General features: G+C 44.2%; 1 protein-coding gene across 1 annotated transcript in view; it reads right to left on the bottom strand.

The window, feature by feature from the left end:
• Nucleotides 1–26717, bottom strand: part of PAH (phenylalanine hydroxylase) — a 68246-nt gene that overhangs the window by 28287 nt on the left and 13242 nt on the right. The window contains exons 3-4 of the mRNA XM_080811274.1: nucleotides 19561–19744; nucleotides 5595–5683 (exon numbers count right to left, since the gene is read on the bottom strand). Of these exons, the coding sequence (XP_080667400.1) occupies nucleotides 5595–5683; nucleotides 19561–19744 (273 nt within the window). The remainder of the gene's footprint in view (nucleotides 1–5594; nucleotides 5684–19560; nucleotides 19745–26717) is intronic.

Below are 26717 nucleotides of genomic sequence, written 5' to 3'. Positions count from 1 at the left end.
CCAGACCAATAAGCTATGACTTCACCTTTCCATTCTGATTAAACTGAATTTTTAGAGACCTTCTTTGCTTTTTCCAAAGTCTATTGGTTTTCCTCTATAATACAATTTCTCAATAACCTGAGTGTTTCTCTTTCCAGACAATCATTATGCTTGTTACTATCATTAAACTCAGGACTCTGTTTGTTTCACTTATCATTGGATTTTCAGTGCATGGCATAATCAGCATACTTCTGAGTAGGAGCTGTTAAAAATTATGCCAGAAAATTAGCTCACTGCCTAACAAGCTCACTGTACACTCAAGGGGTCTGTGTATTTGTTTGGTGTGCGATTTGCTACTTAGTAAGGCCCAAACTCTTAAGGTAAGATGCTGATTTACAGAAGATGGACAAGTAGCAAAATGCTTATTTTATGACCAAGTTGCAAGTGATTTCTGTCCAGTAGAAAAAAGGAACATTTGTGGTTATGGCTTTATTGTCTTCTAGAACATTGATCACTTGTATAGCAATCTCTATTATCTTGCTCCAACACTCAATTTTTCAATGACCATCCACACTTTGATCTTTTGTAGCTTCCTTCACACCACCGTTGTCATCTGGCTAGTTTCCTCACTACCAAGTTAATGGATTTTTGACAAATCTTGACCATATACCTGTATGACAGTTGTTTTTAACTTTTTGAAAATTATGCTTTGACAGAGCAATTTAGGAGGAATGCAACAAGTCTTTGATGACTGACATCCTTAGAACTTAGACTCTAATGGGGCCCAGGGTTGGAGAAGTTTGAATGGGAGAAAGGAAGAGAAGAGAAGCACTAGAAATATAGCCCTGCTCTTGGGAAGGGCAAGTCTCTTTCTGGAGAGAAGAGAAACTCAATATCTATATCTGAAAGACTGAAAAACAGTTGGAAAGCTTCAGATAGTAGAAGAAAGGACAGTTGAGTTAACTAATGTTTTCTTCCCCAGAAGGCCCCCCAGTGCAGATCTTCGGTTTTAGACACTGGTGTAGGCACAAGGGGATCTGGAATAGGGAACTCTGGGGTTAAGGTCTGTGTGGCAGAGGCTCTCCAAGATCTGTGTCTCATCCTTCCTTCAGAGAACACTTCTCAACCACTTTTCTCAGTCTTCTCTGAAGCTCATAGTGGCCATGTGACTGGGATGCAGTCAATGAAATTTGAGGGAAAGATATGAGTCCCCTACAAACCTGGCCCATAAGACCCGGGAGTGATTCTCACTCCGTTTTCCCACGTGCTGGCAGAATGAAAAGGGCTTTAAGGACTTGGAGGAAGGTGCTGACCTTAAGTGCAAAGGACTTAGTCTCTGAAAGACTGTGTGGAGCAATTTCTTATTGACCTATGCTAGAAATAACCATCCAGTGGGCTAAGCCATGGAGCTTTGGGGATTGTTTGATAAGCAGTGAGCCTACCCTAGTTGTTAGAGGGCTCAACTCACACTTCCCTCTTTCCAGAAGTCCTCTCTAACCATTCCAGTCCACAGTGACCTTAGAACTGATAGCACATGCCTTCTGATTCATTAAACCATGATTAAACCTGGTGTTTAAACATGTACTTTTGTGTGTTGTGACTTAAACTCAATATTACCCAAACTGAGTTCCACGGAACACTACCATTTAAGATAATGTTATTTGGTATTCCATGAAAAGGGAGTTCCATAAGGAAAAAAGTTTGATGGACATTAGGTTGAATGAGTCTCATGTTCGCAGGACTTGCCAAAGTCCCTAATGAGATAATGGGGCTTGCATATGCTTAAAATGGGGTTCAAGAATATAGTGTTTCTCACTTTGATAGTGAGATTTTTTTTTTTTTTTGGTAGATTACGGTTTGGGAAGCATGCCTATAACCCTTTCACGTGTGTGTGTGTGTGTGTGTGTCTGTGTGTGTGTCTGTGTATCTATATATCTATATCTTATACCTTCTATGAGGTTACAGTTCATGAGGAAGTGACTTTATTTTTCTCTGATGCTCTGTACTCAAAGTACGAAACACCACACACACAGTTCTATAGTATCAACATTAAAAACTTGGCCTGGGGAAGAGGTAGGTAGAAGGCTTCAAGGAGGCCAACATATGAGTTGGGCCTTAGGAAGTGAATAGAGGTTTTGCGGCAGGGATAGAGCGGGTGAGAGGATAAGGAAAAGTATCCCCATGAAGGAGACCACACAGACAGTCCCACCGAGGCTGGGGAATGGTCAGAGAAAAGAGACTCAGTTTTAGAATGGAAACCGAACAGACCACTTGGATTCTGCCTGCCAAGCAACTGTACAGTTTACCACTTTATAAAGTCGTAACCTGTAAGTTGTAAAGTTATAACCCAGTCACCTCTGGCACTCCCCTCTGGAAAGAATAGATTCCCTCCTCCCTGTATTCCCACAACCGGAGGCCCCTGAAGGATAGGAGTCCTGTCTTATGAATCATTTCAGTTCCTGTTCCTTTACATAGCCTGGGACACAGCTCACAGGGCTTCCTGTCTGAGATTTCTCCTCTGAATGTGAAAACACAACCCTCCCAGGATGGCTATCACACTTAAATTTTAAAAACGCTGGTAAAGCATTTAGCACAGTGACCGGCGTACAGTCTATGCTCAAGAAATGCGAGCTGTGGGTATCATTTGCTTAGTAAGTGTTTGGGGAAGGGAGGAGGGAGGGCAAGACACTGGCAACAAAAGAAAGAAGGCCAAGTGGAATGTAGTTATCCTATTTCATTCTCCCACTTGGCGAAGGCTGGGAGGGAGATGCCCTTTACCCTCTGTTTCAGGAACAATCCTTCCTTGGCTGCATTTCTCAGAGTGGTTGTTTTGGAGGCTCTGAAGTGAGAGATTGAGTTAAACTTCAGCACACACTGCCAAGAGCAGGGGAGCATACTGTGCCAGGGACAAAGCGGAACAGAGGGTCCTTTGGGGAAGAACACCCGCCACTCCTCACACTGGCAGCCAAGGCCTGTGCGGCCTGGGGGAGTGTGGGGAAGCACTCTGGAGGGTTTACTCTGTCCTTGGCGCATGGGTTCCCAGGCTCTAATGAAGGAACAGAGAGAGCCTGGCCTCCTCCGCGGGAAGACCGTGTACCTGACAAAATTGTTCTTTTAGGATAAAGTTCATCAGAGCGAGAGGCCTGGGAACCAAAAATGTGGGCTGGGTCTGCAAGAAGAAATGAATTCCAGGGAATCTGAAGGCCAGCTCATCTGCGTCAGGAGACACAAGAATAAGAGGAGGGAAATGTCCATGTCTGTGGCCTCTTCCCTCTTTCCTCTCTGCCCCAAGTGAGCAGCAGTGAGTGGCCAATGGAAGGGTCTTGGGTCAGGCCAGGAGGCCTAGAGACTGGTACGAGGAGGAAACACTCTGATGGGCCAATTCCATGGGCTGGGTCAGCGTGGCCAGATGATTTTTCCAGAGGAATGATCTCTTTGCAGACACTTTGCTCCCAAGGCCCACAGCCAAAGACCTGTGGAAGGGGATCTGGGGCCTCTCCCAGAGCACGTCTATTGTCCCACAGGAGAAGGCTGTACCATCCCCAGGAATGATACAGCCTTGGATGGGGATGAAAAGCCTCCAACCTTACCTTTAGTTTTTCAGGGGAAAGGTACTTAAATACACACACACACACACACACACACACACACACACACACACACATATATGACTGAAATATGATTCCTAGCCTGAGCTAAGTAATTTCACAAGTAAGAATCAAGGAAGCTATGGGACATCCTTGTCAAGATGCGCAGGCCAGATAACTACTGTAATAGGGAGACTAGAAACATGTTTGCCATTGGGGGCTGCTTAGGAAGTTACGGCAAAGCGTAAAAAATTGTATATCATAATTTTATGATATACATAATGTAATAATTCATATTAGTGTCTAAATAATAGAAGGAGAGGCAGGGGGAAAGACATGGGGAGAGGAGGAAGGAAGCATACCAAAATTAACACCTATTATTTCAGGACAGTGTGAGAATAGGTGATTTTTTTTTCCTATTTTGACATCTGGGTGTCAGGAGGGAATTCAACTTTGTTTCTGTTAATAAAATAGTTTCTCATTGTAAAAAAAGAAATGCAGAATACCACCAAGAGGAAAAGGGAAATAACTGGAATCATGGGTGATCCTCATTTTCTTCCTCATGCTTCTCTGTATTTTTAAGTCCACTATAAGGGAATTACTATTTGAATGAGAATAAGCAACATGTGTTCATATTTTAAAAACCAGGCTACTCCAGAAATAACTCTCTTTGCCTCTGAGAAAGCTCTGGAATTTCTGCCACTGGCTTGACCTTTGTCTTCTGGCTCTGTGAGCACTGGGTTAAGAGTCTTAAGGCCCAAAGATTAACACAGGACTTTAGAAAAGTCATGTACTCTCACTGGGCCTCAGTGAATCTATCTGTAAAATGGGAACATCTGCTTTGCTTACTGCAAAGAGCCTTTGTGAAGATCAAGTTCACAACTTACTCAACTGTAAAGACCCACAGAGATGTAAGAAAACAGACTCCAGATAAAATGTAGACACTCTCACTGAGTTACACTAAACCACTGTAAATGAAAACAGCTTCCAAGTCCTTTAAAGATTAAGAAGCCATTTGCCTGGACAGAAAATAAGTGATGGGCCATGTGATAGCAGCCCTTTTCACCTAAGGAGGAAAGCAGACCTAGCCCTGGCCTGAGTCCAGCCTGTCCCGCTTCTCCCCGGAATCTTCCGCCCCACAAAAAATAGTGATTAAGTTCCTCCACCCTGGTCTTTTCAGAAACCAGGGGGGCACCTGCTCCCCTGCCCACCAGACACAGGACATGGTTTGAGTACTTTGTCTGGTACATCAGAACTTTAATTTTTTTATTACTTTTTAAAAGATTTATTTATGTACTTGAGAGAAAGAGAGCAAGCACAGGGAGAGACAGAGAGAAACTTCAGCAGACTTCTTGCTGAGCTCAGAGAGGAGCCCAGTGCAGGGCTGGACGCAGGGCTTGATCTCATGCCTCTGAGATCGTGACCCTGAGCCAAAACCAAGAATCAGATGCTTAACCGACCACGCCACCCAGGGACCCCCCCATCAGACCTTTTAAAATCTGGCCCTCACACCTAATTCGGCAGCCAGTCATTTCAAAATATTCTGCATTTCAAAATATTCCGGATACTTTCAGGACACAGAACCTTTGCACAATACTGTTCCCTCAGCTTCTTCTCAGGTTTTAGGATCCAAGTCCAATGTCACCACTGCCCTGCTGTACCTGGCAGAGTTGTTAGTGGGTTACTGTGTCTCAAGCTCCTGACTTAAACCTCTACAGTTGTATGAAAACAGAAAGACGATTTACTTATGTGTGTGTGTTTGTGTATGTGTGCATACATACATACATACATACACATATATACATATAAACAATAGTTTCCAGAGGCCAATCTATATTTGCGCCAATAATAATAACGACCATGATAACTATGGCAGTGATGCTGTATAAGAAGACAGCCTACAGATGTCTTTGCTACAAGCAAACAAATGAAGAAGACACATTACTGGGGATCAGGGAGTGGAGTAGGGTCAGGGAGGGGAGGACTGAAAGGGTCTCGTGGGAAGCAGCACTGATGTGGGGGACTCACAGGATGGTCTGCATCCAGTTCCGCTCCATAGCTGAGAATCTGATTGGCAAATCTGTCGAGCTCTTGAATGGTTCTTGGGAACCAGGGCACTGAAACACAGAAAGGGCAAAATCCTGAGCGGAAGATCGGCAGGACATGGCCAAAGGTCTCAGCAAAGACAGAAGCATGGATCAGCCCCAGTTAGACAAACCAGGGGTGGGGGGGTCATGTAGGGTCCCATATAACCCCCGACTTACTCAAATTTTCCTTGGAAACTAATTTTTTTTAAATGTTCAGTTTTGTTGAGGTATACCTGACAAATAAAATGTAAGATATTTAAAGTGCACATCATTGTGATTCGATACAGGTATACAATATGAAAGCATTTTCTCATCTAGTTAATTAACACACACATATGTATCTTTGGCAGTTAGTAAAAACATTTAAGTTCTAATCTGTTAGCAAATTTCAATTATAAAATACAGTGTTATTGCCTACAGTCACCATATCTTACACTAGGTCCTCAGATCTTACTCACCTTTTAGCTAAAATATATCATTTTACCAGCCTCCCCCTCTTTTTCCCAGCCCCCAGCCCCTGGCAATAATTTACCTACTGTCTGTTTCTATAAGATTGGTGCTTTTTTTTTTTTTTCAAGTTTCCATATATAAGGGATACCATGAATTATTTGTCTTTCTCTGTCTGGTTTATTTCACTTAGCACCTCAGAAAGGAATTTTAAAATATCTTCCCAGACAGATTTTCTCTGAATTATCTCAAAATTTACCTAGTATAGTGGGGTGGTTTTTGAAGATTTTCTTTAGTAGCAGAATATTACATGTAATCCCAGAATATACATCAGATAGAAGCAGAGCTGTTCTCTTTTAAACAAGGACGAGCCCATGAGACCCTATCTTTCTATCACATATCGCCCTGCCAAATATTCCCAGCATCATCCTGGCAGAATCTTTTGATGCCCAAGCCGATTTGAAAGTCACGGATGAAACAGAACGGAGTCAGGCAGCTTAGGATTTGACAGCATCTTGCAGTACCTAAAGAACCTGCAGGCTTGCTTTTGGAGTAACCTAGTGGGGAAGGAGATGAGGCCTGAACTGTGTGGTCTACGGGGAAGAAGACACATGGGGTGGGGGGGTGGAATTGTCCCAGGAATTAACAGAGACTAAGACATTTTGGACTATAAGGTCCATGAGGGCAGAAGTTCATGTGCCCAGAGGGGAGGGAGGGCATGGGGGTGAGGGGCAAGAAGCAATGGAGGAAGGAAGGAAGGAAGGAAGGAAAGAAAGAAGGAAAGAAAGAAGTCTGGTTATGCTAACTTGTAAGGCATTCACAAAAGTAACTACCACCCCTGGAGCACCAACTCTGGTCTAGTCGCTGTTTCTGATTTCTGAAGTATCTCCAAAATAAGGAAGGCATTATGACCCCTATTGTACGGATGAAAAATGGCAGCCCTGAAAGTCTAAAGAACTAGCGGACGGCCACACAGAAAGTAAGAAAGTGAGAGCTCCAGGAAAACTCACGGAGCCCAGGGAGACAGGGGAGGCTGAGGGGAGCTGTGAAGGGAGGCCAAGGCGTCCAGTCTTCCCCTGAAACGAGGTTTAGAGGAAAAGATGCTGAACTTGGAGTCAGTAAGGTCTGACTTGAAATCCGGGCTGCATCTACCTACTTTTGCTCTCTGTGCCTCAATCCTAACTATAAAAATGGGAGTAACGGCCACAATTACAGGAGGAGTAGCAGATGTTTTTGAGGCCTTACCACGTGTCAGCCACCGTGCTTACCATATTGGTGGAATATCTGTTTTAATCTGAGTATTACTGTGAGGAGTAAGTGAAATGTAGGCAAAGGGCACAACCCAATGTTTTTGCCCATAGAAGGAAGCTTCCCCTCTCAGGCAGGTAGTTTCGGATTCTGGCCCGGCCAAGTGGGGCGGGAAAGCACACGCTTGCCATCTAGTGGCCAAACTGGGGAAGCGCCATCCGTAATCTCGACATAGAAGAGGCAGGCAAGAAATCAGCCACATTCTACGAAAATGAGATGCTTATTCCAACAGCATTAACAGAGGGCCATTTAGAACCTTGTTCCCATAGCTGTAAGGTGCAAAGCTGTCTCCCCCATATGTGAATGATAAAAAGTAACACTGAGTGCGGTTCTAAATATTTAACCTGCGAGGTGGGTACTATTGGTCTCCCCAGATCACAAACGTGGAAGCTGAAGTACAGAGAGGTTAGGCGGCAAACCCAGATACAGGGCTTCCTCTGCTAGGAAACAGAGGAGTCAGGATTCAAACCCAGGCCTGGATGACTGGGCGGTTTCCACCGTGACCATGAATGCATCCCGCCACTCTGGGCAGTTAGAGTACATTGTTCGCTGGGCTCTGGAGCCTGACCTGCCTGAGTGCTCTTGCTGTCTCCCACCTAGAGGTTCCATACCCCTAAAGCCCAGCCCACTTCTCCAGGTTGGCTCTCTGTGGTCAGAGTCACAGGAACAGACCTTGCAGCTGTATCCAGCTAAGACTCATCTAGCACTGGCTTGCTGAGAGGCACTGTCCGCCCATATTACATTTACCCCCTCACCCAATCCACATAGCAACCCCAGGAGCTGGGTGTTATTACTATCCCCATTTCATAGATGAGGATGTGGAGGAACAGGAGGATAAGTCTCTTCAGAGACCTCCTGGGTCCCAACTGTTAGACTTTGGAGTCTGAGATAACTCAGCACCAGACTATTCACCTAGCATGGCACCTGGCTTCCCACTTTGTCTCCAGAATGTTTTTCCAGGCTTTTCTTTCGTCTTGAGTCCACTGCTTTACCTTGTACAATGGATCTCTGTAGCCAGCACTGAAAACGGGGGCTATTCCTTACCCGGGTTTGGAAAGACTTAAGAAAGGACATCTACTGTAGTCAGCCAGGACCCGGGATCCCCTCTGAGACCATTCCAGCTTCCCCAGAATGTCGCCATCCCATACCTCTCTTCCAGGGCACGCCTTCCCCACTCACTCATTTTCTCTCTTGCCTGAGAATCATCCACAATCCCAGCAGTCACAGTTGCCCCCAGAGACAGGGCAAGCCAGCCTTGTCTTGCTGCCCCCACCTCTGACTTGGAGCACTCTCCATCTTGTTGAAAAAGATTCCATAAATAAGTGTTCAGCACCTACTACTAGGGCGCTAGACATCGAAGGAGTCTTCACCGCCGTGGTGCTTACATTCTAGTGGGGGTGGGTGGGCAGAAAGAAACAATAAATACATTTAAATAGATAAAGTGCCAGGACATTCTTTTTTTAAAGATTTTTTAAAAATTTATTTATTTGTCAGAGAGAGAGAAAGAGAGTACAGGCAGAGGGAGAAGCAGGCACCCTGCTGAGCAAGGATCCTGATGTGAAACTCCATCCCAGGACCCTGAGATCATGACCTGAGCCAAAGGCAGATGCTTAACTGACCGAGCCACCCAGGTGTCCCTGCCAGGACATTCTTGAAAAAGAAAGCAGTGTAAGGAGATGGAAAGTGAGGGAGATACTATTTCATACATCATCCTGTGACTCCAGATCCCAGAGGGAGGGTCCTGGCACACTGACACTGCCTTGCCATAGTTCAGGGGGATCTGGGATAGCCAGGGTCCGTCCTTCATCCAGAACTGTCTCCCTGTTTGTCTCAGGGAGAGTCAGTCTGGCAATCTTCAAGACCCAGTGCAACAGAGCTGGCCACCTTCAGCTGGAATGCTGTCTCTGTACTTGTTATCTGTGGCACCCAGAACAAATTATGAAACCTCTTTGTGCCTCAGTCTCCCTAACTGTAAAAATGGGAATAATAATGGCACAATGCAGTACTACTTGATTGGAACAATACGAGGTTAAACGAGTTAATAGGTGTGTTCACTGAGAACAGTACTGGAACATAGTAAATACGGTTATTGTTCACCGGCAAGCTCCAGGGAATTTTTGTTAACTCTGCCCTTAGCTTAGCAAGCCGAGTAGAAAGCCTTCAGGCAAGACTAGAAAGTCCGCTGCTTATTTTGTTGTGTAATTGAGCAAGTATTTTATCTCTTAGAGCCTTAGTGTTTTATCTACAATGTAGATTAGAATCATCTTTCTGTATTACTTCATTTTTGCATGAATTAAATACTATAGCAAATGTGACCTATGTTAGCACAGCGCGTGTTCCTCAGTAAGTGCTTTTCTGTATTAACCATGAGGGTGATGAAGAATTTAATGATGGTGATAAAAGGAAGAAAAAGAAGGAAGAGGAAGAAGAGAAAGGGGGGGGGGAAGGGAGGAAGAAGAGGAGGAGAAGGAGGAAGAGGAAAAGGAAGAGGAGAGAAGGGATACTGGAGTCAGAAGCCCGCTCACACTTAAGGTCAGATACTAACAGGCTTTCTACCCTCGGGCCTCAGTTTCCCCCTTCTATACTACGTAGGGTATGGGATTCACTTGTTGCTGTAATCCTTTTCGGGTTTTGTATTTTCGAGCCCTACCAGAATGCTGTGAAGGGCTAAGCCTGGCCAGAGGGCATGTGGAAGATGTGCTTCTAGTTCATTCAGGATGCCCGTCTTCCTTGCTTCTGGGAATATTGCGCACATAACGCTTGCTCCTTCCCTTTCTCTCTCCTCTCACCAAAGGAACAAGGTTCTACTCCGCAGATACGGGATTCAGAGCTGTGTGTGCGGCCGTCTCCCCGCTGAACGCCAGAGGGCAGCAGAATCAGCATGTTTTCAGCTCAGGGTGTTTTTCTGTTTTGTTTTTTAGCTCCTCCAAAGGGAGAACACTATTGGACCAATGGGTTAGTTCAGACAAACCCAGAAAAGAAAAAAAAAAAAAATCAAAAAATATGAGAAGATTGCAAAACCTCAAAGGATTGGAGTCTTGAGGAGACAAATGTGGGAGCAGCCCACCAAGCCCCAAGTCCTTGTCACAGAGACTATGAGGGACCCCCAGGCAGCACTGCAAGACCGTGAGGCCACTAACCCCTGTCCAGGGAACTCTGGTAGTTTCGGAGCCTTGTCACCAACCAGAAAAGACCCAGGACACAGCCAGGCTGGAGAAGAGGCAAAGCTTGGTGGCTAATTATACAGATTTCAGAGCCAAATCGCCTGGGTCCAAATCTTGCCTCTGTGACTTGGTAACTTTGGGACTTCAGGAAAATTACCTAACCTCTATCCTCCAGTGTCCCATTAGTAAAATGACTATAATCATAATATGACCTTCAGAGTACGTGAGGAGTAAATGAGCTAATGGGTGAGCAGTGCTTAGAACCATGCGTGGCACACAGCAAGTGCTTTTTAAGTAATTGGTTCCATTATTATCATTATTATCATTGTAGAAGGCCAAGTGACAAGGGGTGACAAGCCTGGTACACACTTTTCCCAGGCAGCAGCCCTAACTTTGGATCTATTCAACTGTCCCCTCCCCAGACCTCACCTGAGGTTAAATCATCATCTCCCAGAGGACACTGTGTAATGCCTATGTGTCACCTGGGGTAGAAGGAAGACTCAGGCCAGGCCTCACAACTAAGAGAAGGAGTTCACCAGCCATCACCTTGGAGAGCAGGGCAAGGCTTAAAGAAATGAGACCCAAGAGAGGCAAGTTCTGGTTGTCGGGGATGGGGGAAGCAAGGTCCCGACATGGTTCCCTTCCTCAATGTGGCCAAGAAGCACATGAAGTGACCCAGGCACTAAAGGAAAGGAGACGACAGAGGACCCCAGACAAAACAGGACCAAGCTCTTGCCTTTTTGTATGAAGCCTACACTTTGTTTCAGAGCCTATCATATTTATTTCTTCTAATGCTACACATACATTTATATACATATATCATATATATTTATATATGCAGGTAGGCGTGTGTCTCAGAGGTCAGAGAGGCCGAACTAATGCATGTCCCTATATCTACATATCTGTATTTGTTTCTATGTACCTGTGAGACCATTAGTCTCCTGCGTGATGCCGGAGCTTGACGTCCCCAGGGCAGGAGACAGAAGGGAAGACTGGGGTAAAATGGAGGAGATGAAGGCTGGAACCCCACAAGGACAGACAGATGGCTAGTCTTCAGAGAACAGCAGAAGCCTACAGTTGGTAGACGCCAGTCCTACTTGCCTCCCCACCCTTGATGGAGCAGGTGTCCTGCAGAAACAGGGGCCCTTCGTCTGCAGTTGAAGACGCGCCCGGCCCAAGAGTTGGCAAGGCTGAGCAGCTCCAGGGAAGTGGACTGGTTACAGGCCCCGCTGTAAAGCTTACACCTTATCCTGTGCAAAGTGCGTGCACATCCTGGGCCTGAAGCCGGCAGGTCTGTGTTCAAGTTTCATCTCTCCCACCCACAAACTCTGGGACTCTGAGCAAGTGACTTGTTTCTTGAGGCTCTGGCTTCTCCTCTGTGAAATGGGTGAGGCGGCCGATCCCTGGCCTGCTTCTTTGGTTAGGGTGAGAAGCGACCGACCCATGCACAGTAAGTCTATCTCCCATCCTTACACGTGAACCTCACAAAGAAAACCCAGAAACACTTCTCTGGTTAAGTAGGGTCTCAGAGGCCACTGGTGGCAGGGTCAGAGTTCGTACTTATGAACCTGGGATCCTCTAATTTTCCCAGCAAAAGTTATAGCTATTTTCTTTCCTTTGAAGTTAATTTTTTGAGAGCTTAGGATGCACCAGATACTATGCTAAGCGTATTACTTATATCATTTTAATTCTCAAAGCAATGCTAGGGGGTAGACATTATTTCTGCTTTTCTGATGAGCAAACTGGGGCTTGATCACTGCGCTTACTGTGAAATGAGGATTCTGAAGAACTGCTCTGCTGGGTAGGCTTAGAATAAGGTGGGGGGGCAGCAGGGGGGTTGATTTTAGATTCCTGATCTCCCACCTGGAGACAGAAAGGAGGTCATGCACTAAAGCAGGAATCTAAAGTGCTTGGAGAAAATCCCAAGGGGAGCCCCGGGTCCTCCCCATCATCCTTCCTTCTCCATCTCCCTTTCCAAGCCTCCCTGGGTTTAGGGGTAGAAACTTCACGTTTCCTTTCTCTTCTTCAGTGGCAGTGGTGGGCCTCTCCCCCACCCTGGCACAGTGCTGGGAAGAGAGACTGACCCCGGCGACCCAGGCCTTCGTCTTGAAAAGTTAAATCAGATTAGCTCATTAATGACCTTTGCAAATATCTCCACGGTGGGCTGGCTTCTGTGGGCCCCTCGACCGCCTCACGGGCTGCTGGGCTTGGCGTTAATGAATGACTTGGGCAGGCTGGTGCAACAGAGGCCCTCTGTGAAGCCAGAGGCACTGGAGGGGGGCAGACCATTAATAAATATTGATTTGGCTCCAAGGGAAGCAGCCTGCAGGACAACTGACCCTGGACACCCACGTCGTGGTCTCATTAAGTCGGGGTCAACTGCTCAGCCCGGACGCCGAGGGGTGGCTAGCTTAGGAGTGCTCCTGAGTAAGAAACCCCCACAGGCCTGGCGGAGCCTGCTTCCTGATCAATGGGTCAGAGAAGGCCCGTTAAATTTATAGCAGTTTAAGGTGCAGGCTGAGTCCCGTGAACCCCCTCCCTCCAGCAGACACCCACCAGCCCCAGGGGCTAGCCAGCAAGGCACCCAGACTTGCCCCAGACTTCTGCCTCCAGCCTGTCTCAGGGAGGGCAATAAATCCTTCTTTCCTGGGCCCAAAATAGAAGGGTGTTCTCACTCCCTCTTTCCAGGCTCCTGGATGTCTCCTCTGAAGCAATGGCCTCCAGCCCCCTGGAGAAGCGCTGGTGTGCTGATCCCAACAGCTCCCCCAAAAGAAGGGTAATGCACCAACAACCTGCAGGTTGAAGGCTTTTGGCGGTTTTATTTCTCTCTTTTAAGGAGCTTCTATTTTCTTTCCAGAGAAGGAAGGCCCCTCAGGAAGGTCTTGGCAAGGACGGGTGAACCAAATTCTGGCTGTTCTAGTTCCGTCCTCCTCCCGGACAGAGCAATGGAGTGGTGGGTTCAGGGCTCGCTTTTATCAGTGATGTGACAGGCAAAGCATTTGATCTCTTCATCCACATGTTAAAATAGAATGAAAACCAGACAAACAAAAGGGCCTTAGCATGAAGAATAGAGGTAAAAGTGTGCTGAAATAAATTGATGGTGGAAAGAATGAATGGGTATGTGTGGAATCATGAATAACATCATGAATAAAATCATGAAAAAATAAAAGAATGACCTGCAGCATCCTTCATTCCAATCACCATCCTAAACTGGTACTATCCTCCCAATATCCTTTTGAAGATGTCACGTATCTTATAAACATATCTACTGGCAAGTTGCCCACTGTACCCCCAGATACCAAGTTCTGGTTTCTGAAAGCTTACATTGTAACTCAGTCTGAGTACCTGCCACTTACAACTAGAGTTACGGACTATCTACCTGAAGACAAACAGAATACATTGAAAGGCTCTTGCATATCATGTCTGTCTTCTTACAGGTGTCCCTCCCTGATCCTGCACTCCCTTCTCACTACCATGCCCACACTGGCTTCAGGGTACCTCCTAGGTGCTCCTGTTGCGACCCATACTTTCCTATTCCCGTGTGTATCATGCCATATAGAAACTACCTACTAGATTATAAGACACATGGGTCTAGGCACCATGTTTGTTTTTTTCCCTACTGCATCCTTATCTTGTGGCTGACACTGAATGGGTACCCAATGAATATAAGTTACACAAATGAATGATCAACTGAATTAGAACATAAATGTGGATGAAAGAGAAGAAGGTGGCAAAGCTGACTGTGGTCTTTGAGAGGGAGTAGTAAAGGAAAAAGAAAGAAACCCTCAAGAGTCAGGATTTTAGTAAGTAAGAGCCATGTAATTTATAAAATACTAAGGAAAGAGAGAATTCCAGGGGGATCATGGATTAAATTATTAATCCATGGCTAAATGCTATAAAAATGATTAATCTGTGGTTAAATGCTACAAAAATTTCAAAGAGAATGAAAACAAAAAAAAAGAGGATACTGGTTAGGGTCATGGGTGTTGCCAGAATGGTAAGGACGAGGAGAAGGAAAGAAAGAAGGAAGTGAGACTCGAGGGAGGGAGGAAGAAGGAAGGAACCTGCATGAGCAACTGGCCTTCTATCTCTTAGACCAGTACGTTTGCTAATACAACACACAGACAAGCTGATAAAGGTATGCATCAAAAGCACATTCACAGGAAGTAAGATTTGGAAGTGACAGGACATTCCCACCACCCCTCACATCATCCCATACATGAAGCTGTCTCCCCAGTTGCCAGGTAAGGTTGGACCCAGTGAGGGTGTGGCTGTCACCAACTCCTTATAGATTAGCCTAGTCACTGTCCATACCTACCCAGCTGGTGGTGTCAAATAACCTAATAGCTGGCTGGTGTTGTGGATCATAGAGCCCCTCCCTACTGAGGATTAAGGATGTGTAAGTTCAAGGGCTATTCACCTCAAGCAAGCTCAAGCCATCAAACACCATAACCTTCAGAGTCTCTTGCATGATCTTCCCCATAAGCCTTAGAAAGTGGCCAAGTTGGTCTTAGCTCTATTTCACATATGAGAAACAAGAGATAATGAGGTCACCCAGAGGTCAGGTGGTCAGATGGGATTCAAATCTAGCTAGCCGTTCACAGGAGAGGAGTCCAATTCCTAATTCTTGACTCTAAATTCCTGGCTTTTTCTGCGTCACTATCGTGCTCCCTCAATCTGATGTGAACGGCAAATCGACATTGTTACAATCATTTCATATCCTCTTATCACCTCCAATCACACCTGTCGCACAGAGAAAATGTATTTAACAGGGTAAACCTGAAGGGCCGCATGGACTGCGGAAACGTCCCTGTTCCAAAGGAGCACTGTGTCTCCTTTCCTGATACTGAAGGTGAGAACACCGTTACCTTCTTGCTCTAGCTATCTGAGTTGGCTGTTGCAAAGCTTAAGCGAAACAACCGAATAGAAAAGAACTTTGAAAACACAGGATTGGGCATGCACAGAAGGGACCCCTCTTCGAAACAGAGACCGCTTATAATTTTATGATCTCTCTTAGCTTGAAGCCCTGAGACCCGGCAAATGGAGTGGGCTCTAGAAATCACGTTCTCCTCGGATCATCCCTTGCCAGTGCGTTGAGCTGCCTCTAACAGACGGCAAGGGAGCGAGCCCCATACCAACAATACCAGCTCTGCTTCCAACTCCAGGCTTGGTACACACCCCCTGCTTTGATTTATCCTCTTAGCTGTGGGTCTGCTTCTATCAATGTAGCACTGTGCTGAAGCGAAAGGCTCATGCCCAGCTGTCATGACTTATGACATCAATCGCACCCAGCAAGCATCCAGGCGGACTGAAAAAGGCCGTCAATCCTGTGTGTTTTTACAAACATGCATATCCTTGGTCTCCTGCAGGCCCAGGGCCACAAACAAGCACCTTCAGCCCTGAGAGGTGCCCTTGGGGCAAAGTGAAATGCACAGGAGTAGGTTTGGAACCATGAAGAGGACAAAGGGAAGATGGCAGCACAGAACAGAACAGCAGAGGCAGGGAGAGAGGAAAGGTGGGCACTGGCGATGGGAATGGGGAACCCCTCCCCTCAGCCATCTGGAAACCCCTACAGCCCTAAGCAGCTTCTCTCTAAGGGTCTTCAACTCCTTGGGAACCATGATCCCTTTGAAAATCACTCTTTAAAAATATGCATGCACAGGTATATGCACCATCTTGCCCACCATCTCCAAGGAATTCTAGTCTTCCTCCCCCAACAACTGATCTGAGACTGCAGCCTTATCCAGGCCCTGCCCATCAGGGCAGCCCTACTGGAGCAGCAGTGGGACTGGACTGCCCGGCTGGAAGCAGGGAGGGGTGTGTAAGGGGGAAGGAACGAATGTCATGATGCTGCCCTTGTCCTCTCACAGTAACTATTTCCCTTAAATCACTGCTTCAGGAATTGATCCAATAAAAAAGACAAAACTGGGGCACCTAGGTGGCTCAGTGGGTTAAAGCCTCTGCCTTCGGCCCAGGTCATGATCTCAGGATCCTGAGATCGAGCCCCAAATGGGGCTCTCTGCTCAACAAGGAGCCTGCTTCTCCCTCTCCCTCTGCCTGCCTCTCTGCCTACTTGTGATCTCTGTCAAATAAATAAATAAAATATTTTAAAAAAAAAGAAAAGAAAAGAAAAAAAGACAAAACTGTAAGTGCCCGCAGGCCAAACAGATAGAAACATAGACAAACAGACAGACAGGTAGACAGATAGATAGATAGATGAAAAAATAGATAAATAGCCCTTCCACTCCCCCACAGAAAATATGGTCATACTGGCAGTGTGGATTCCCTTTGCCTCCACCACAGGACTCTTATAATTACCACAGCTTGAACAAAATCCACCAGATGTCCATTTGCTCTTGGAAAAATAATTCCAATCGGATAAATTTCTCAAAAGGTGATAATCCTATACCTCTGTCTAGCCAAATCAGTCTGTCCGTCTGCTTGTCCTGGCTGCAATCGGCCTCCATGTAGGAATTTTCCATCCCCCTCCAAACGTAATGTCATGCAGAAGACTCAAAGGGAAAGGTAAAAGGATTAGTAGATTGATCGATAGAAGATATTAATGCTCTTTCATGTTGGGTTGAAGAAGGATTTGAGGTCATCAGGAGAGAGGGTAGCAAGAGAATAGACCTCAAGTATTCAAAAGACTCTCTGGATTAAAATCCTATTAAAGTCACATCAGCTTCTCCAGGAGGCATTTTAGAAGGTTGGGATTTCTTTAACATGTCACCGTAATTAACCTTCCCTTAAGCTGTTTGGGTGGGGAACTTTAGCAATTAAGAAACTGGAAACTTTCATTTTCTGTCACCCACATGGTCTTTTGAATGGTTTAAAAACGAGAGTGGAAAGTGGTTTAGCCTAATTGATTCGAGGGGTTCAGCTCTCCCACTTCAACCGGCTGTCAAACTTAGTCCTGATATCTGAGCCCCTCAAAAGAAAGGGCATTTTTGTGGAGTGAAAGAACCAAAGATTCAGATCTACCATAATGGTATTCTTCCTCTAATCATTCTCGCACTGAGTCCCATGGAAAGAACAGCTCTGCAAAGGGATGGTTGTTTTCCCTAGAAGGATCTGTTTCTGGGCCCAGACTCCAGGTGACAAAACCAAGAAACCCAAAGAGCCACCCCTCTCTGCTGGGGCAAGACTGTGTTGTTTTAGCACCGTTAGCACCCTGAACAACTGTTCTGTTCCATGGACACTGGGGTCAGGAAACTATTTCGGATGGGGGCAGCCTATAGGGACTGGGATGATCAACCACATGAATAAATGAAATGAGACACGTGTTGTTTTCAAGGGTTAGTCCTACAAGGGTTATCTTCACTAGGTCATATGTCAACCCAGTTCAAAGGTCAACCCCCTGCCAGATTCCATCACCTGCCCTCATCACAACACCTGCCTCTGGACTATTCACTTGGGTGTCTCCTTACTCTTGTCAGCCCGTGAGCACCTTCAGAATGGGTAGTGTTGAGTCTTTCTACCCCCAGACCCTATCACGATGCCTGGTGCAGAGTGGTGCTTGACACAGGCTTACCAGTAACCATACGGAATTCACTCTGTGCCTTAAGGCAAGTCATGGCCTCAGTCTTTTACAATAAAAAATCAAGGGGTCTGTTGGGCTGCACGACCTCTGAGGTCATTTGGCTGTTCTCAGAATCTCTGAAAAAGTTGTTGTGTACAGGCTGGTTTTTCATGGCTCCTGTGCTGGGGTCATGATTTATAATAACAATGAAAGTAATGGTAAGAATAGAGAACATCTATTAAACCCTTAATCACCACCTGCATGGTTCTCGATGCTCCACCGGTATTATTTCATTAATCCCACAAGGCCGACTCTTGTTACCCCCATTTGATACAGTGGGAGATTGTGAACATCAGTCATTTGCCCAAAGTCACACCAAGTGTAGTGCACCTTGGCTCTGGAGTCTGGATGCCTCACTATTCTTGCACATTTCCATTAAGAACTTCCTTTCTGAGCCTCCAGTTCAGGCTGCCCACCCGTCAGTTGATCTACATGTGTCTTCCCTGACTCCCCAAGGAGCTGCCTGCCTGCGCGTCAATTGCTTTGATTTCCTACCCCAGGACCCCAGCTGGCCCAGCCTCCACCTGCTCCAAGCAGAGGCAGAGTTTGCCCCAGGATCCGGCAGGCCCTTTGTCCTGAGGGCCTGCAGCTCCTGGTGGGAGCAGGTGGCCGGAACAGCAAGAGAAGGCGTTCATCAGCTAAGCGGCTCGGGAGGTAGAAGGGAAGGAAGGCAAATTCAGCTGATCTCAAGAGGAATTCCAAGTGCCTGCCCTTCAGTGACCTGAGCCCACGGGCTTGGCTTTCTATGCTCTGCAGGGGCAGAATCCAGGAATCAACTTCCCCGTCTTGGTAGCAGCCACAGGGGACAAGGGGAGGAAGAGAAGAGAGATCTCCTAGGAAGGCCTTGCAGGTATCTTTTAGAAAATGTTTCAATGGCCTGTACAAAGAGGTGGGTCTTCTCTCATTTTAAGGCATCTCTGCCAATTAAAATGTTATTTTCAGCTACAGAGTTTGAAATTCTCTTAAGTCCCAGTCTTTACTATTCTGGCAAAAAAAAAAAAATAATAGTAGAACAAAGTGTTTTGATTATTGAGGAAAAAAGAAAACAGTTCATTTCAGCAATCACACTACTAAGTATTTACCTATAGGAGTTAAAAACTCATATCCACACAAAAACCTGTATATGAATGTTTATAATAGCTTTATTCATGATCGCTAAAATTTAGAATATATAAAATTACAGCAAGAGAAAGAAAATTACTAATATAAGGAATAGTTATCTTAAGGAAGTGGGGGAAAAAAAGCACATTTATTAAATGTCTAAAATGCTAGAGACTCCTTTAGGTCCCTAACATACTTCCTCCAGCTTAGTCCCCTGCAGTGGTCTACAAGAATAGACACTACTTTTGCCAGTACTTTTTGAAGAGAATGTCAAGTTGCTTGTGTTGCGAAATCCCTCTGTTCCTTACCTGTGTCTTTTGTCTTATCCCGAGAAAGCTCATGGACAGTGGCACCGATGTCATGCCTCAAAATCTTGATGATGTTTGCCAGGACAGGCATGCTACGTTTATCCAGATAGGTAAAAAATTCATATTCATCTTTCTTTAGGCGTGAAGGTCTGGATTCAATGTGGGTCAGGTTTATATCATTCTCCTAGAAAAGAGAAGTGGGAGTGTGAAGGGGCAGTCACTGGAATTAACACAGACAAAACACACACAACTAGAGGGGGACCTGGGTTTCTCGGTTGGTTAAGCTTCTAGTTCTTCATTTCAGCTCAGGTCTTGATTTGAGGGTCGTGAGTTCGAGCCCCATGTTGGGGCTGGACCCTACTTAAACACACATACACACACACACACACACACACACAACCAGAGCAAAACACACAACACAATAAAATTCAGAGAAAGAAAAACAGGACTTTTTTTTATATAAGAGTAGAAGAAAGTCCTTAAAGTAATAGAAGTTGTTTACTTGTCTGTGCAAAACCAAGTAATAAAAGGTGGAGGAAAAAGTGCAAACGCTACAGAAATCTGCTAAAGGCTTAGAGCTACAAACCTAGGATTTTGGTTTGGTTCAAATGCTTAAGGCAGAAGTTGGCAAAAATGTATACACAGGGAAACGTCCTTTCCCAAATGAAATCCCCTGGAATTTCAATAATAATATCTCAGTAAATTAATAATACAGAAGCAACATTGCCCAGCTTAAATAGGATCCCCAGGAATCAGGCTTATTGGGTTTAAATCAGAGTTCTCATATGGATTGTAAGATTAGACAATTTACTTTTGTGTTTCTAGTGCTCAGTTTTTCCATCTGTAATTTAGTAGTATTTTTTAAAGATTTTATTTATTTATTTGACAGACAGATCACAAGTAGGCAGAGAGGCAGGCAGAGAGAGAAGGGAGGAAGCAGGCTTCCCGCTGAGCAGAGAGCCCGATGCGGGGCTCGAGCCCAGGACCCTGGGATCATGACCTGAGCCGAAGGCAGAGGCTTTAACCCACTGAGCCACCCAGGCGCCCCTGTAATTTAGCAGTATTAATGATACCTGTTTCATAAATGTGTTGGGAGCATTGGTTGACATGTGTATGCATAACCCCAGGTACATGGTAAATGCTCAGTAAAAATTAGCTGGTATGAAAATGGTAGTATAGCTATCATTCATATTTTTATATAATTAATTTTCATTCAAGTTAACAACAAATATAGGTAGTACCTCCCAGGTACTGACCATCCTTCCAGGTGGTTGGTATATATCAGGGAGCAAAACACGACCAAGATAGTTTCCCTTATAAAGCTTACATTTAAATTGAGGGAGACAAATAACAAACATAAACTATAACTAACTGATTTATGTATTATTTTATAATGATTGTAATGAAAAAGCCCAAGGGAAAAAAAAAAAACACTAAGCAGAGCATGGTGAAGGGGCTAGGCAGTCCTGGGGGGGGGAAGTGAGGACAAACTATAGAACTAAATAAGGTGGACACATGAGGCTTCATTGAGAAGGGAACATTCATGTATATGTGGGTTTTATTAAAGCAATAATCACTAAAGCGACTCAACTTCCATGTCTTTGGCTATCATGTTTTAGCTATTATCAGTTTTGTCATGAAAAAGAAAAAGTCATTTATGTAAACTGATCCTCAAATTTAAATGCATGGTAGTCATCTGCTTCTTATTCAGAAAGTCTGATTTCATTGACAGACTGTCCTTTGTGAAGAAAACCAAGGAATATGCTCTACATTTTCTTAAAACAAATAAATAATAGGGGTTATCCCAAACATTTAAATAAATAAAATAAAAGAATCTAACTTGATTGATTCTATAATTCCAAAAAATGAAATTCATCTATCTTGTAATTCAGGAAGTATATTTTTTGAGGGGGAGGCGCAGAGGGTAAGGGAGAGAGAAAATCCCAAGCTAGCTCCACACCAACGTGGAGCCTGATGCGGGACTCAGTCTCATGACCCTGAGATCATGGCCTGAGCCAAAATCAAGAGTAGGACGCTTAACCAACTGAGCCACCCAGGTGCCCCAGGAAGTATATCTTTATCCTTGATTGTTAAAGGCATGTGGTTGAAGAGAAAACATGAAGAATTACAATGATGACACCTTTTTGTTTTGATTATCACCTCACAGTTTAGAATTATGTTCCGTGGCCTTCCTAAAAAGGCTTTGAGTAGGTTAGGGGAGTTGTAAAATGTGAAATCAGAGATGATGATGCTTTTCCAGAAGAGGCTGGAGAGTCACTGGTGTTCTGACCCACCCTGCCTTCCTGCCAGGGATATCATGAGAATTCTGCAAATATCAGCTTTTATCATTATTATTACTAGTGTGCAAAGCACAAAAATAAAAAGTTCTGGGTATGGCAAACACAATAAGTAACCCCACACATGTACTCTTACTGTACTTTTTTCCTCATAATCCCTGAGGGCACATGATAGAGCCATTGTTCGTGGGCACCAGCCTAAGAGAATCCAGCCTGGACAGTGATGGCCAGGAAGCCCAATGTGAGGATCCCAACTAGAGAGAGAGTATGTGTGGAGGAGGGAAGACCCGAGAGATAGCGGTTGCTCTGAAGCTTTCCAGACAAACAGAGGTAACTCCCTAAACAAAGCAAAGAGCAATGTCATCCTTCTTGGCTCAGAAAGAAAGAGAAGCTCCACCTACTATTAGCCCAGACTGAAAGTTTAAAAGAAGAGATAAACTGTTCCTACCTTGTGTAAAGCAGAAAATACAGCAAAGCCAAGAACCAAGAGTGGACACACCTCCGGCATGCTTGTTTGCAAGAACAGAGCAGGTGATGGAAGGGGTAGGAAAGGTGGGAGCTGGAGAAAGGGCTTGAAGACAGACTATAGGCTGTTGTGTTCAACACCAACCTTCCGCCCCCCACAAAAGCACTTCCAGAGAGACGACTCTCACTTTAGGAATAGCCATAAAACAACACAGACCCCATGACTCAGTTTTTATAAGGCTGGAGATCAAACTTACGGGGAAAAAAATTCACCAGAATTCATAACCTAAACAAACGCCCCACAATAGGGGAACAATTAGGAAAATTATAGTCGAATCACTCAGTGGAGATTATGCCACTTTTGAAAAGTAAATAACATTCACGAATCAATCAATATGTTACAAAATGTTTAGAAAATTAGAAGCTTCCACCTGTTAATCTGCATCACTCATTTCTCCTGCCCCCCAATTCCTAGGGTTAAGAATTGGGGGGCAGGAGAAATAAGTGAAGTGGATTAACAGGTGGAAGCTTCTAATTACAAAATAATAAGTCATGGGCATGTAATGTACAGGATAGGGAATTAGTCAATATTATTATAACAACTTTGTGTGGTGACAGATGGTAACTAGACTTATGGTGGAGATAATTTTGTAATATATAAAAATATCAGATCCCTATGATGTACATCTGAAACTGATAGACTGTTGTATGTCAATTATACTTCAATGAAAAAAAAACTTCCATTGCCCCTCAACCCCTCACCCAACTCATGCTCTCTCTCTCTCGCTCTCTCTCTCTCTCTTTCTCCAAATAAATAAATAAAACATTTTATTTATATATATAAATGTAAATTATATATAATGTAATTACATGTGATATACAATGGTATTATGTATAATATAACTATATATCACATATAATTATAAATTAAAGATTTTATTTATTTATTTGGTCAGAGAGAGAGAGAGCACAAGCAGGGGGAGCGGCAGGAAGAGGGAGAAGAAGAATCCTCGCTGAGCAAGGGAGCCCCAAGCAGGACTCAATCCCAGGACCCTGAATCATGACTGGAGCTGAAGGCAGACTCTTAACCGACTGAGCCACCCAGGGGTCCCAGTAAATAATATCTTAAAAAAAATAGCAACAACATGCTTAAAGCAGTATCAGTAATCACCCTAAAATATGTTAACAGTAGTAGTCTATAGACAATGGGCCTACAGATGATTTTGTTTCTTTCTATTTTTTTATGATAGTTCAACTTTTCTAAAAACAACACTTACACTTTTACAAAGAAAAATTAACGTTGCTTCTTAAAATGGTTACAATGACAACCACTTGGGAAAATACTTACGATGCATTTAAGTATGTGATAATTATAACACGTTTTAAAAAAAACTATGCCCAGGTCAAAAAAAAAAAAATGAAGAAAGAGAGAAGAAAAGAAAGAAAGAAAAAAAGAAAGAAAGAAAAAAGAAAGAAAGAAGACTAGAATAAAATGCATCAAAATGAGTTATTATGAGATTACGTACAACTTCTATTTGTTTGTCAAAAGACTTACAATATTACACATATAATGAAAAGAAAAATATATCTTTTAAATGTGAGTGAAGTTTTTGGCTAAGAATAGTCTGCCAAACTCTCTAAGCTATTTCTTTCCCATTTGAATCAATTTGTTAAAAATTAATTCTCAAGTTTGGCATGCAATTTGCTTATTGGAGTTTTTCCAGCTTAGATACCAATAATCTTGGTTGCTAAGACAGACTTTAGAAATCAACCTTCAAACCTGATTATGATCATAGTTACCTTTTAGTAAATGAATTTTTATTTTTAAGCAAGGGTCTGGGTAGGTTTACAAATGGACCCACATACACTCACCATATTTTTGGGTGAGGGACAAAGAAAGAACTCTTTCTGTTATTGACATGGACATCTGGGTGGAGGCAAGAAAAGTTTAAAGCTAAACATTTCGAGGACAATTTCATGATTTGTCCCATAGCAAATCTACACATAAAAGATAACAGTGTAACACCTTAATTAATTAGTACTCTTGAGCAGAGAGTGTAGGGACTCAGAGAAAAATAAACTGAAATGAAAAGCCTCTTTTAATAAGGATTGGCCAGGGGGTGCCTGGGTGGCTCAGTTGGTTAAGCCTCTGCCTTCAGCTCAGGTCATGATCTCAGGGTCCTGGGATGGAGCCCCGCATTGGACTCTCTGCTCAGCAGGGATTCTGCTTCTCCCTCTCTCTCTGCCTGCCTTTCTGCCTACTTGTGATCTCTCTCTCTCTCTGTGTGTGTCAAATAAATAAATAAAATCTTAAAAAAAAAATAGGGATTGGCCAGAAATCCCTTCCTGTTCCCATTCTTAAGAAAAACCTTTCTACAGGGGTCTTGGTCAGTAGTGAATAAAACTGCAGATACACAGAATTCCCAATGGTGAAAAATGGATTTGCCCTTCTGGATCTCTTCAAGTTTGGGGTTCATTCTTTCTTCTTCCATTTCATTCCTCAAGAAAAGGAGAATGGTACAACGGAGGAAAGATGGGCTTTGGAAACTAATCTGAGTTCAACTTCTGGTTCTGCTGCTCACCACCTCTGTATACATTAGCTGGTCATCCTGAACTCTTATTTATTTATGTTTAAAATAGAGACAATAGTATTACCTGGTAGCTCAGTAAGAAAAAGAGAAAAAGCACTACACACCATTTTGGCTTCATTGATGGATACCCAATAAGGACTTATGATACTTTGCTTCTCTCAGCTTGGTATGGATATACATTTCCCTGGGAGGCAAAATGCATTATGTTTTATGAGTTCTTTCACCCTTTATTATTTGCTTTACCCTAAATTTTTCTCAGCTTTTTTCCTGAAAACATGTTTCAAAAAGGAGAAGGCAAAGTTGAAGATATTTTCAGATGGGATGAGGCTGAAAAAGGAAAGCTTCTGGACCGCTCCATGCTGTTGCCTTAGAAAAAACTTAAAAGAGTTATGTTCTGACCTATTCTAGAGTTTTCTGAGGGCAAATCAAAGACATTCACAAAGAATGTCCCAAATCATTGGTCTGAAGTAAACAGGAGATTTCAATAATTCATTCAATCAAGCACCTCCCATGTGCCAAACACTGTCCCAGTGCTGGGATACAACAGGGAACAGAGTGGGAAAAATCCATGCTCTTCTGGAGGTCACATTCCCAAAGCAGGAGACAAATAGTAACTGTGAAAAACAAATAGAACATACAGTCTTCGGATGGAATGGAAAAAATCCAAACCAAAGAGGGATTAGATATTCCGGGGGTGCCATGAAGGTGCTATTTTAAACAGTGTGGTCAAGAAAGGCTCAAAAAATAAACAGGTGACATTTAAGCACAGATCTGAAGTCAATGAGAGAGCAAGCTGTGCGTGAAACAGCAAGTGCAAGGGTCCTGGGGCAAGACAGTGCACAACATGATTCAGAAACACCAAGCTTGCCAGAGTGTCTGGAGAAGAATGAGCAAGGAGGAGGGCAACAGGACAGGAGGAAGAGCAGTAACTGACAACGACCTATCAGCCATTATCTGAACTTAGTTTTTCACTCGGAGTGGTAATAAGAAGAAACCTATAGTAGGTAATAAGGAAGAGAAGATACATTTTGGGACTCGTGTTTTGAAAGGAGCACTCTGGCAGCTGTTTTAATAATAGACTGTAGTGGGGTGCCTGGGTGGCTCAGGTGTTGAGCTTCTGCCTTCAGCTCAGGTCATGATCCCAGGGTCCTGGAATCGAACCCGGCGTCGGGCTCCCTGCTCAGCAGGAAGCCTGCTTCTCCCTCCCCCTCTGCCTGCTTGTGTTCCCTCTCTCGCTGTGTCTTTCTCTGCCAAACAAATAAGCAACATCTTTGAAGAAAAACAAAGAAAAGAATGGACTGTACTGGGCCAAGGGCAGAAGCAGAAGCAGTCTGGAGACCCCTACAATATTTGGGATAAGAAATGACAGTTACAAGGATTTGAGAAGAGATTTTTATGGAGATGCAGGTAGGGCTTTTATTTATTTTACTGATCTCCTCTTGGGAGAGGGCCAGGAACAGCCCTGGTTGACCAAGAATCTGGAAACTGAACCCACTGGGGTGAACAGGAAACCAAAAACATTCAGGAAAGCATGGGCAGCACAATTAAATTCTAGAGTGGGCTCCAGATTATTCCCCACCCTGCTCTGGAGGAGAGTTCTTGGTCAGGTTCAGGCTGGACCGTCAGCCGGATTAATACACCCTGCAGACCATCTTTTGGGACACGATGCTGCTTGCTCTGGAAGAACCTCTGTTGTAATCTCTGGGCCTTCTCTTCCCTCTGTCTTCTCCCTCATTGTTACATTATTTCTTCTCTGCCCTCCCCTCCATTGGGTTGGGGTTGCATCCAACTCAGAGGAGACCCC

The sequence above is a fragment of the Martes martes genome, assembly GCF_963455335.1.
Source record: "Martes martes genome assembly, chromosome: 8".
In the NCBI taxonomy this organism is placed as follows: Eukaryota; Metazoa; Chordata; class Mammalia; order Carnivora; family Mustelidae; genus Martes; species Martes martes.
The sequence above is the reverse complement of the archived record's forward strand: the minus strand, read 5'-3'. Positions and strand labels throughout refer to the sequence as shown.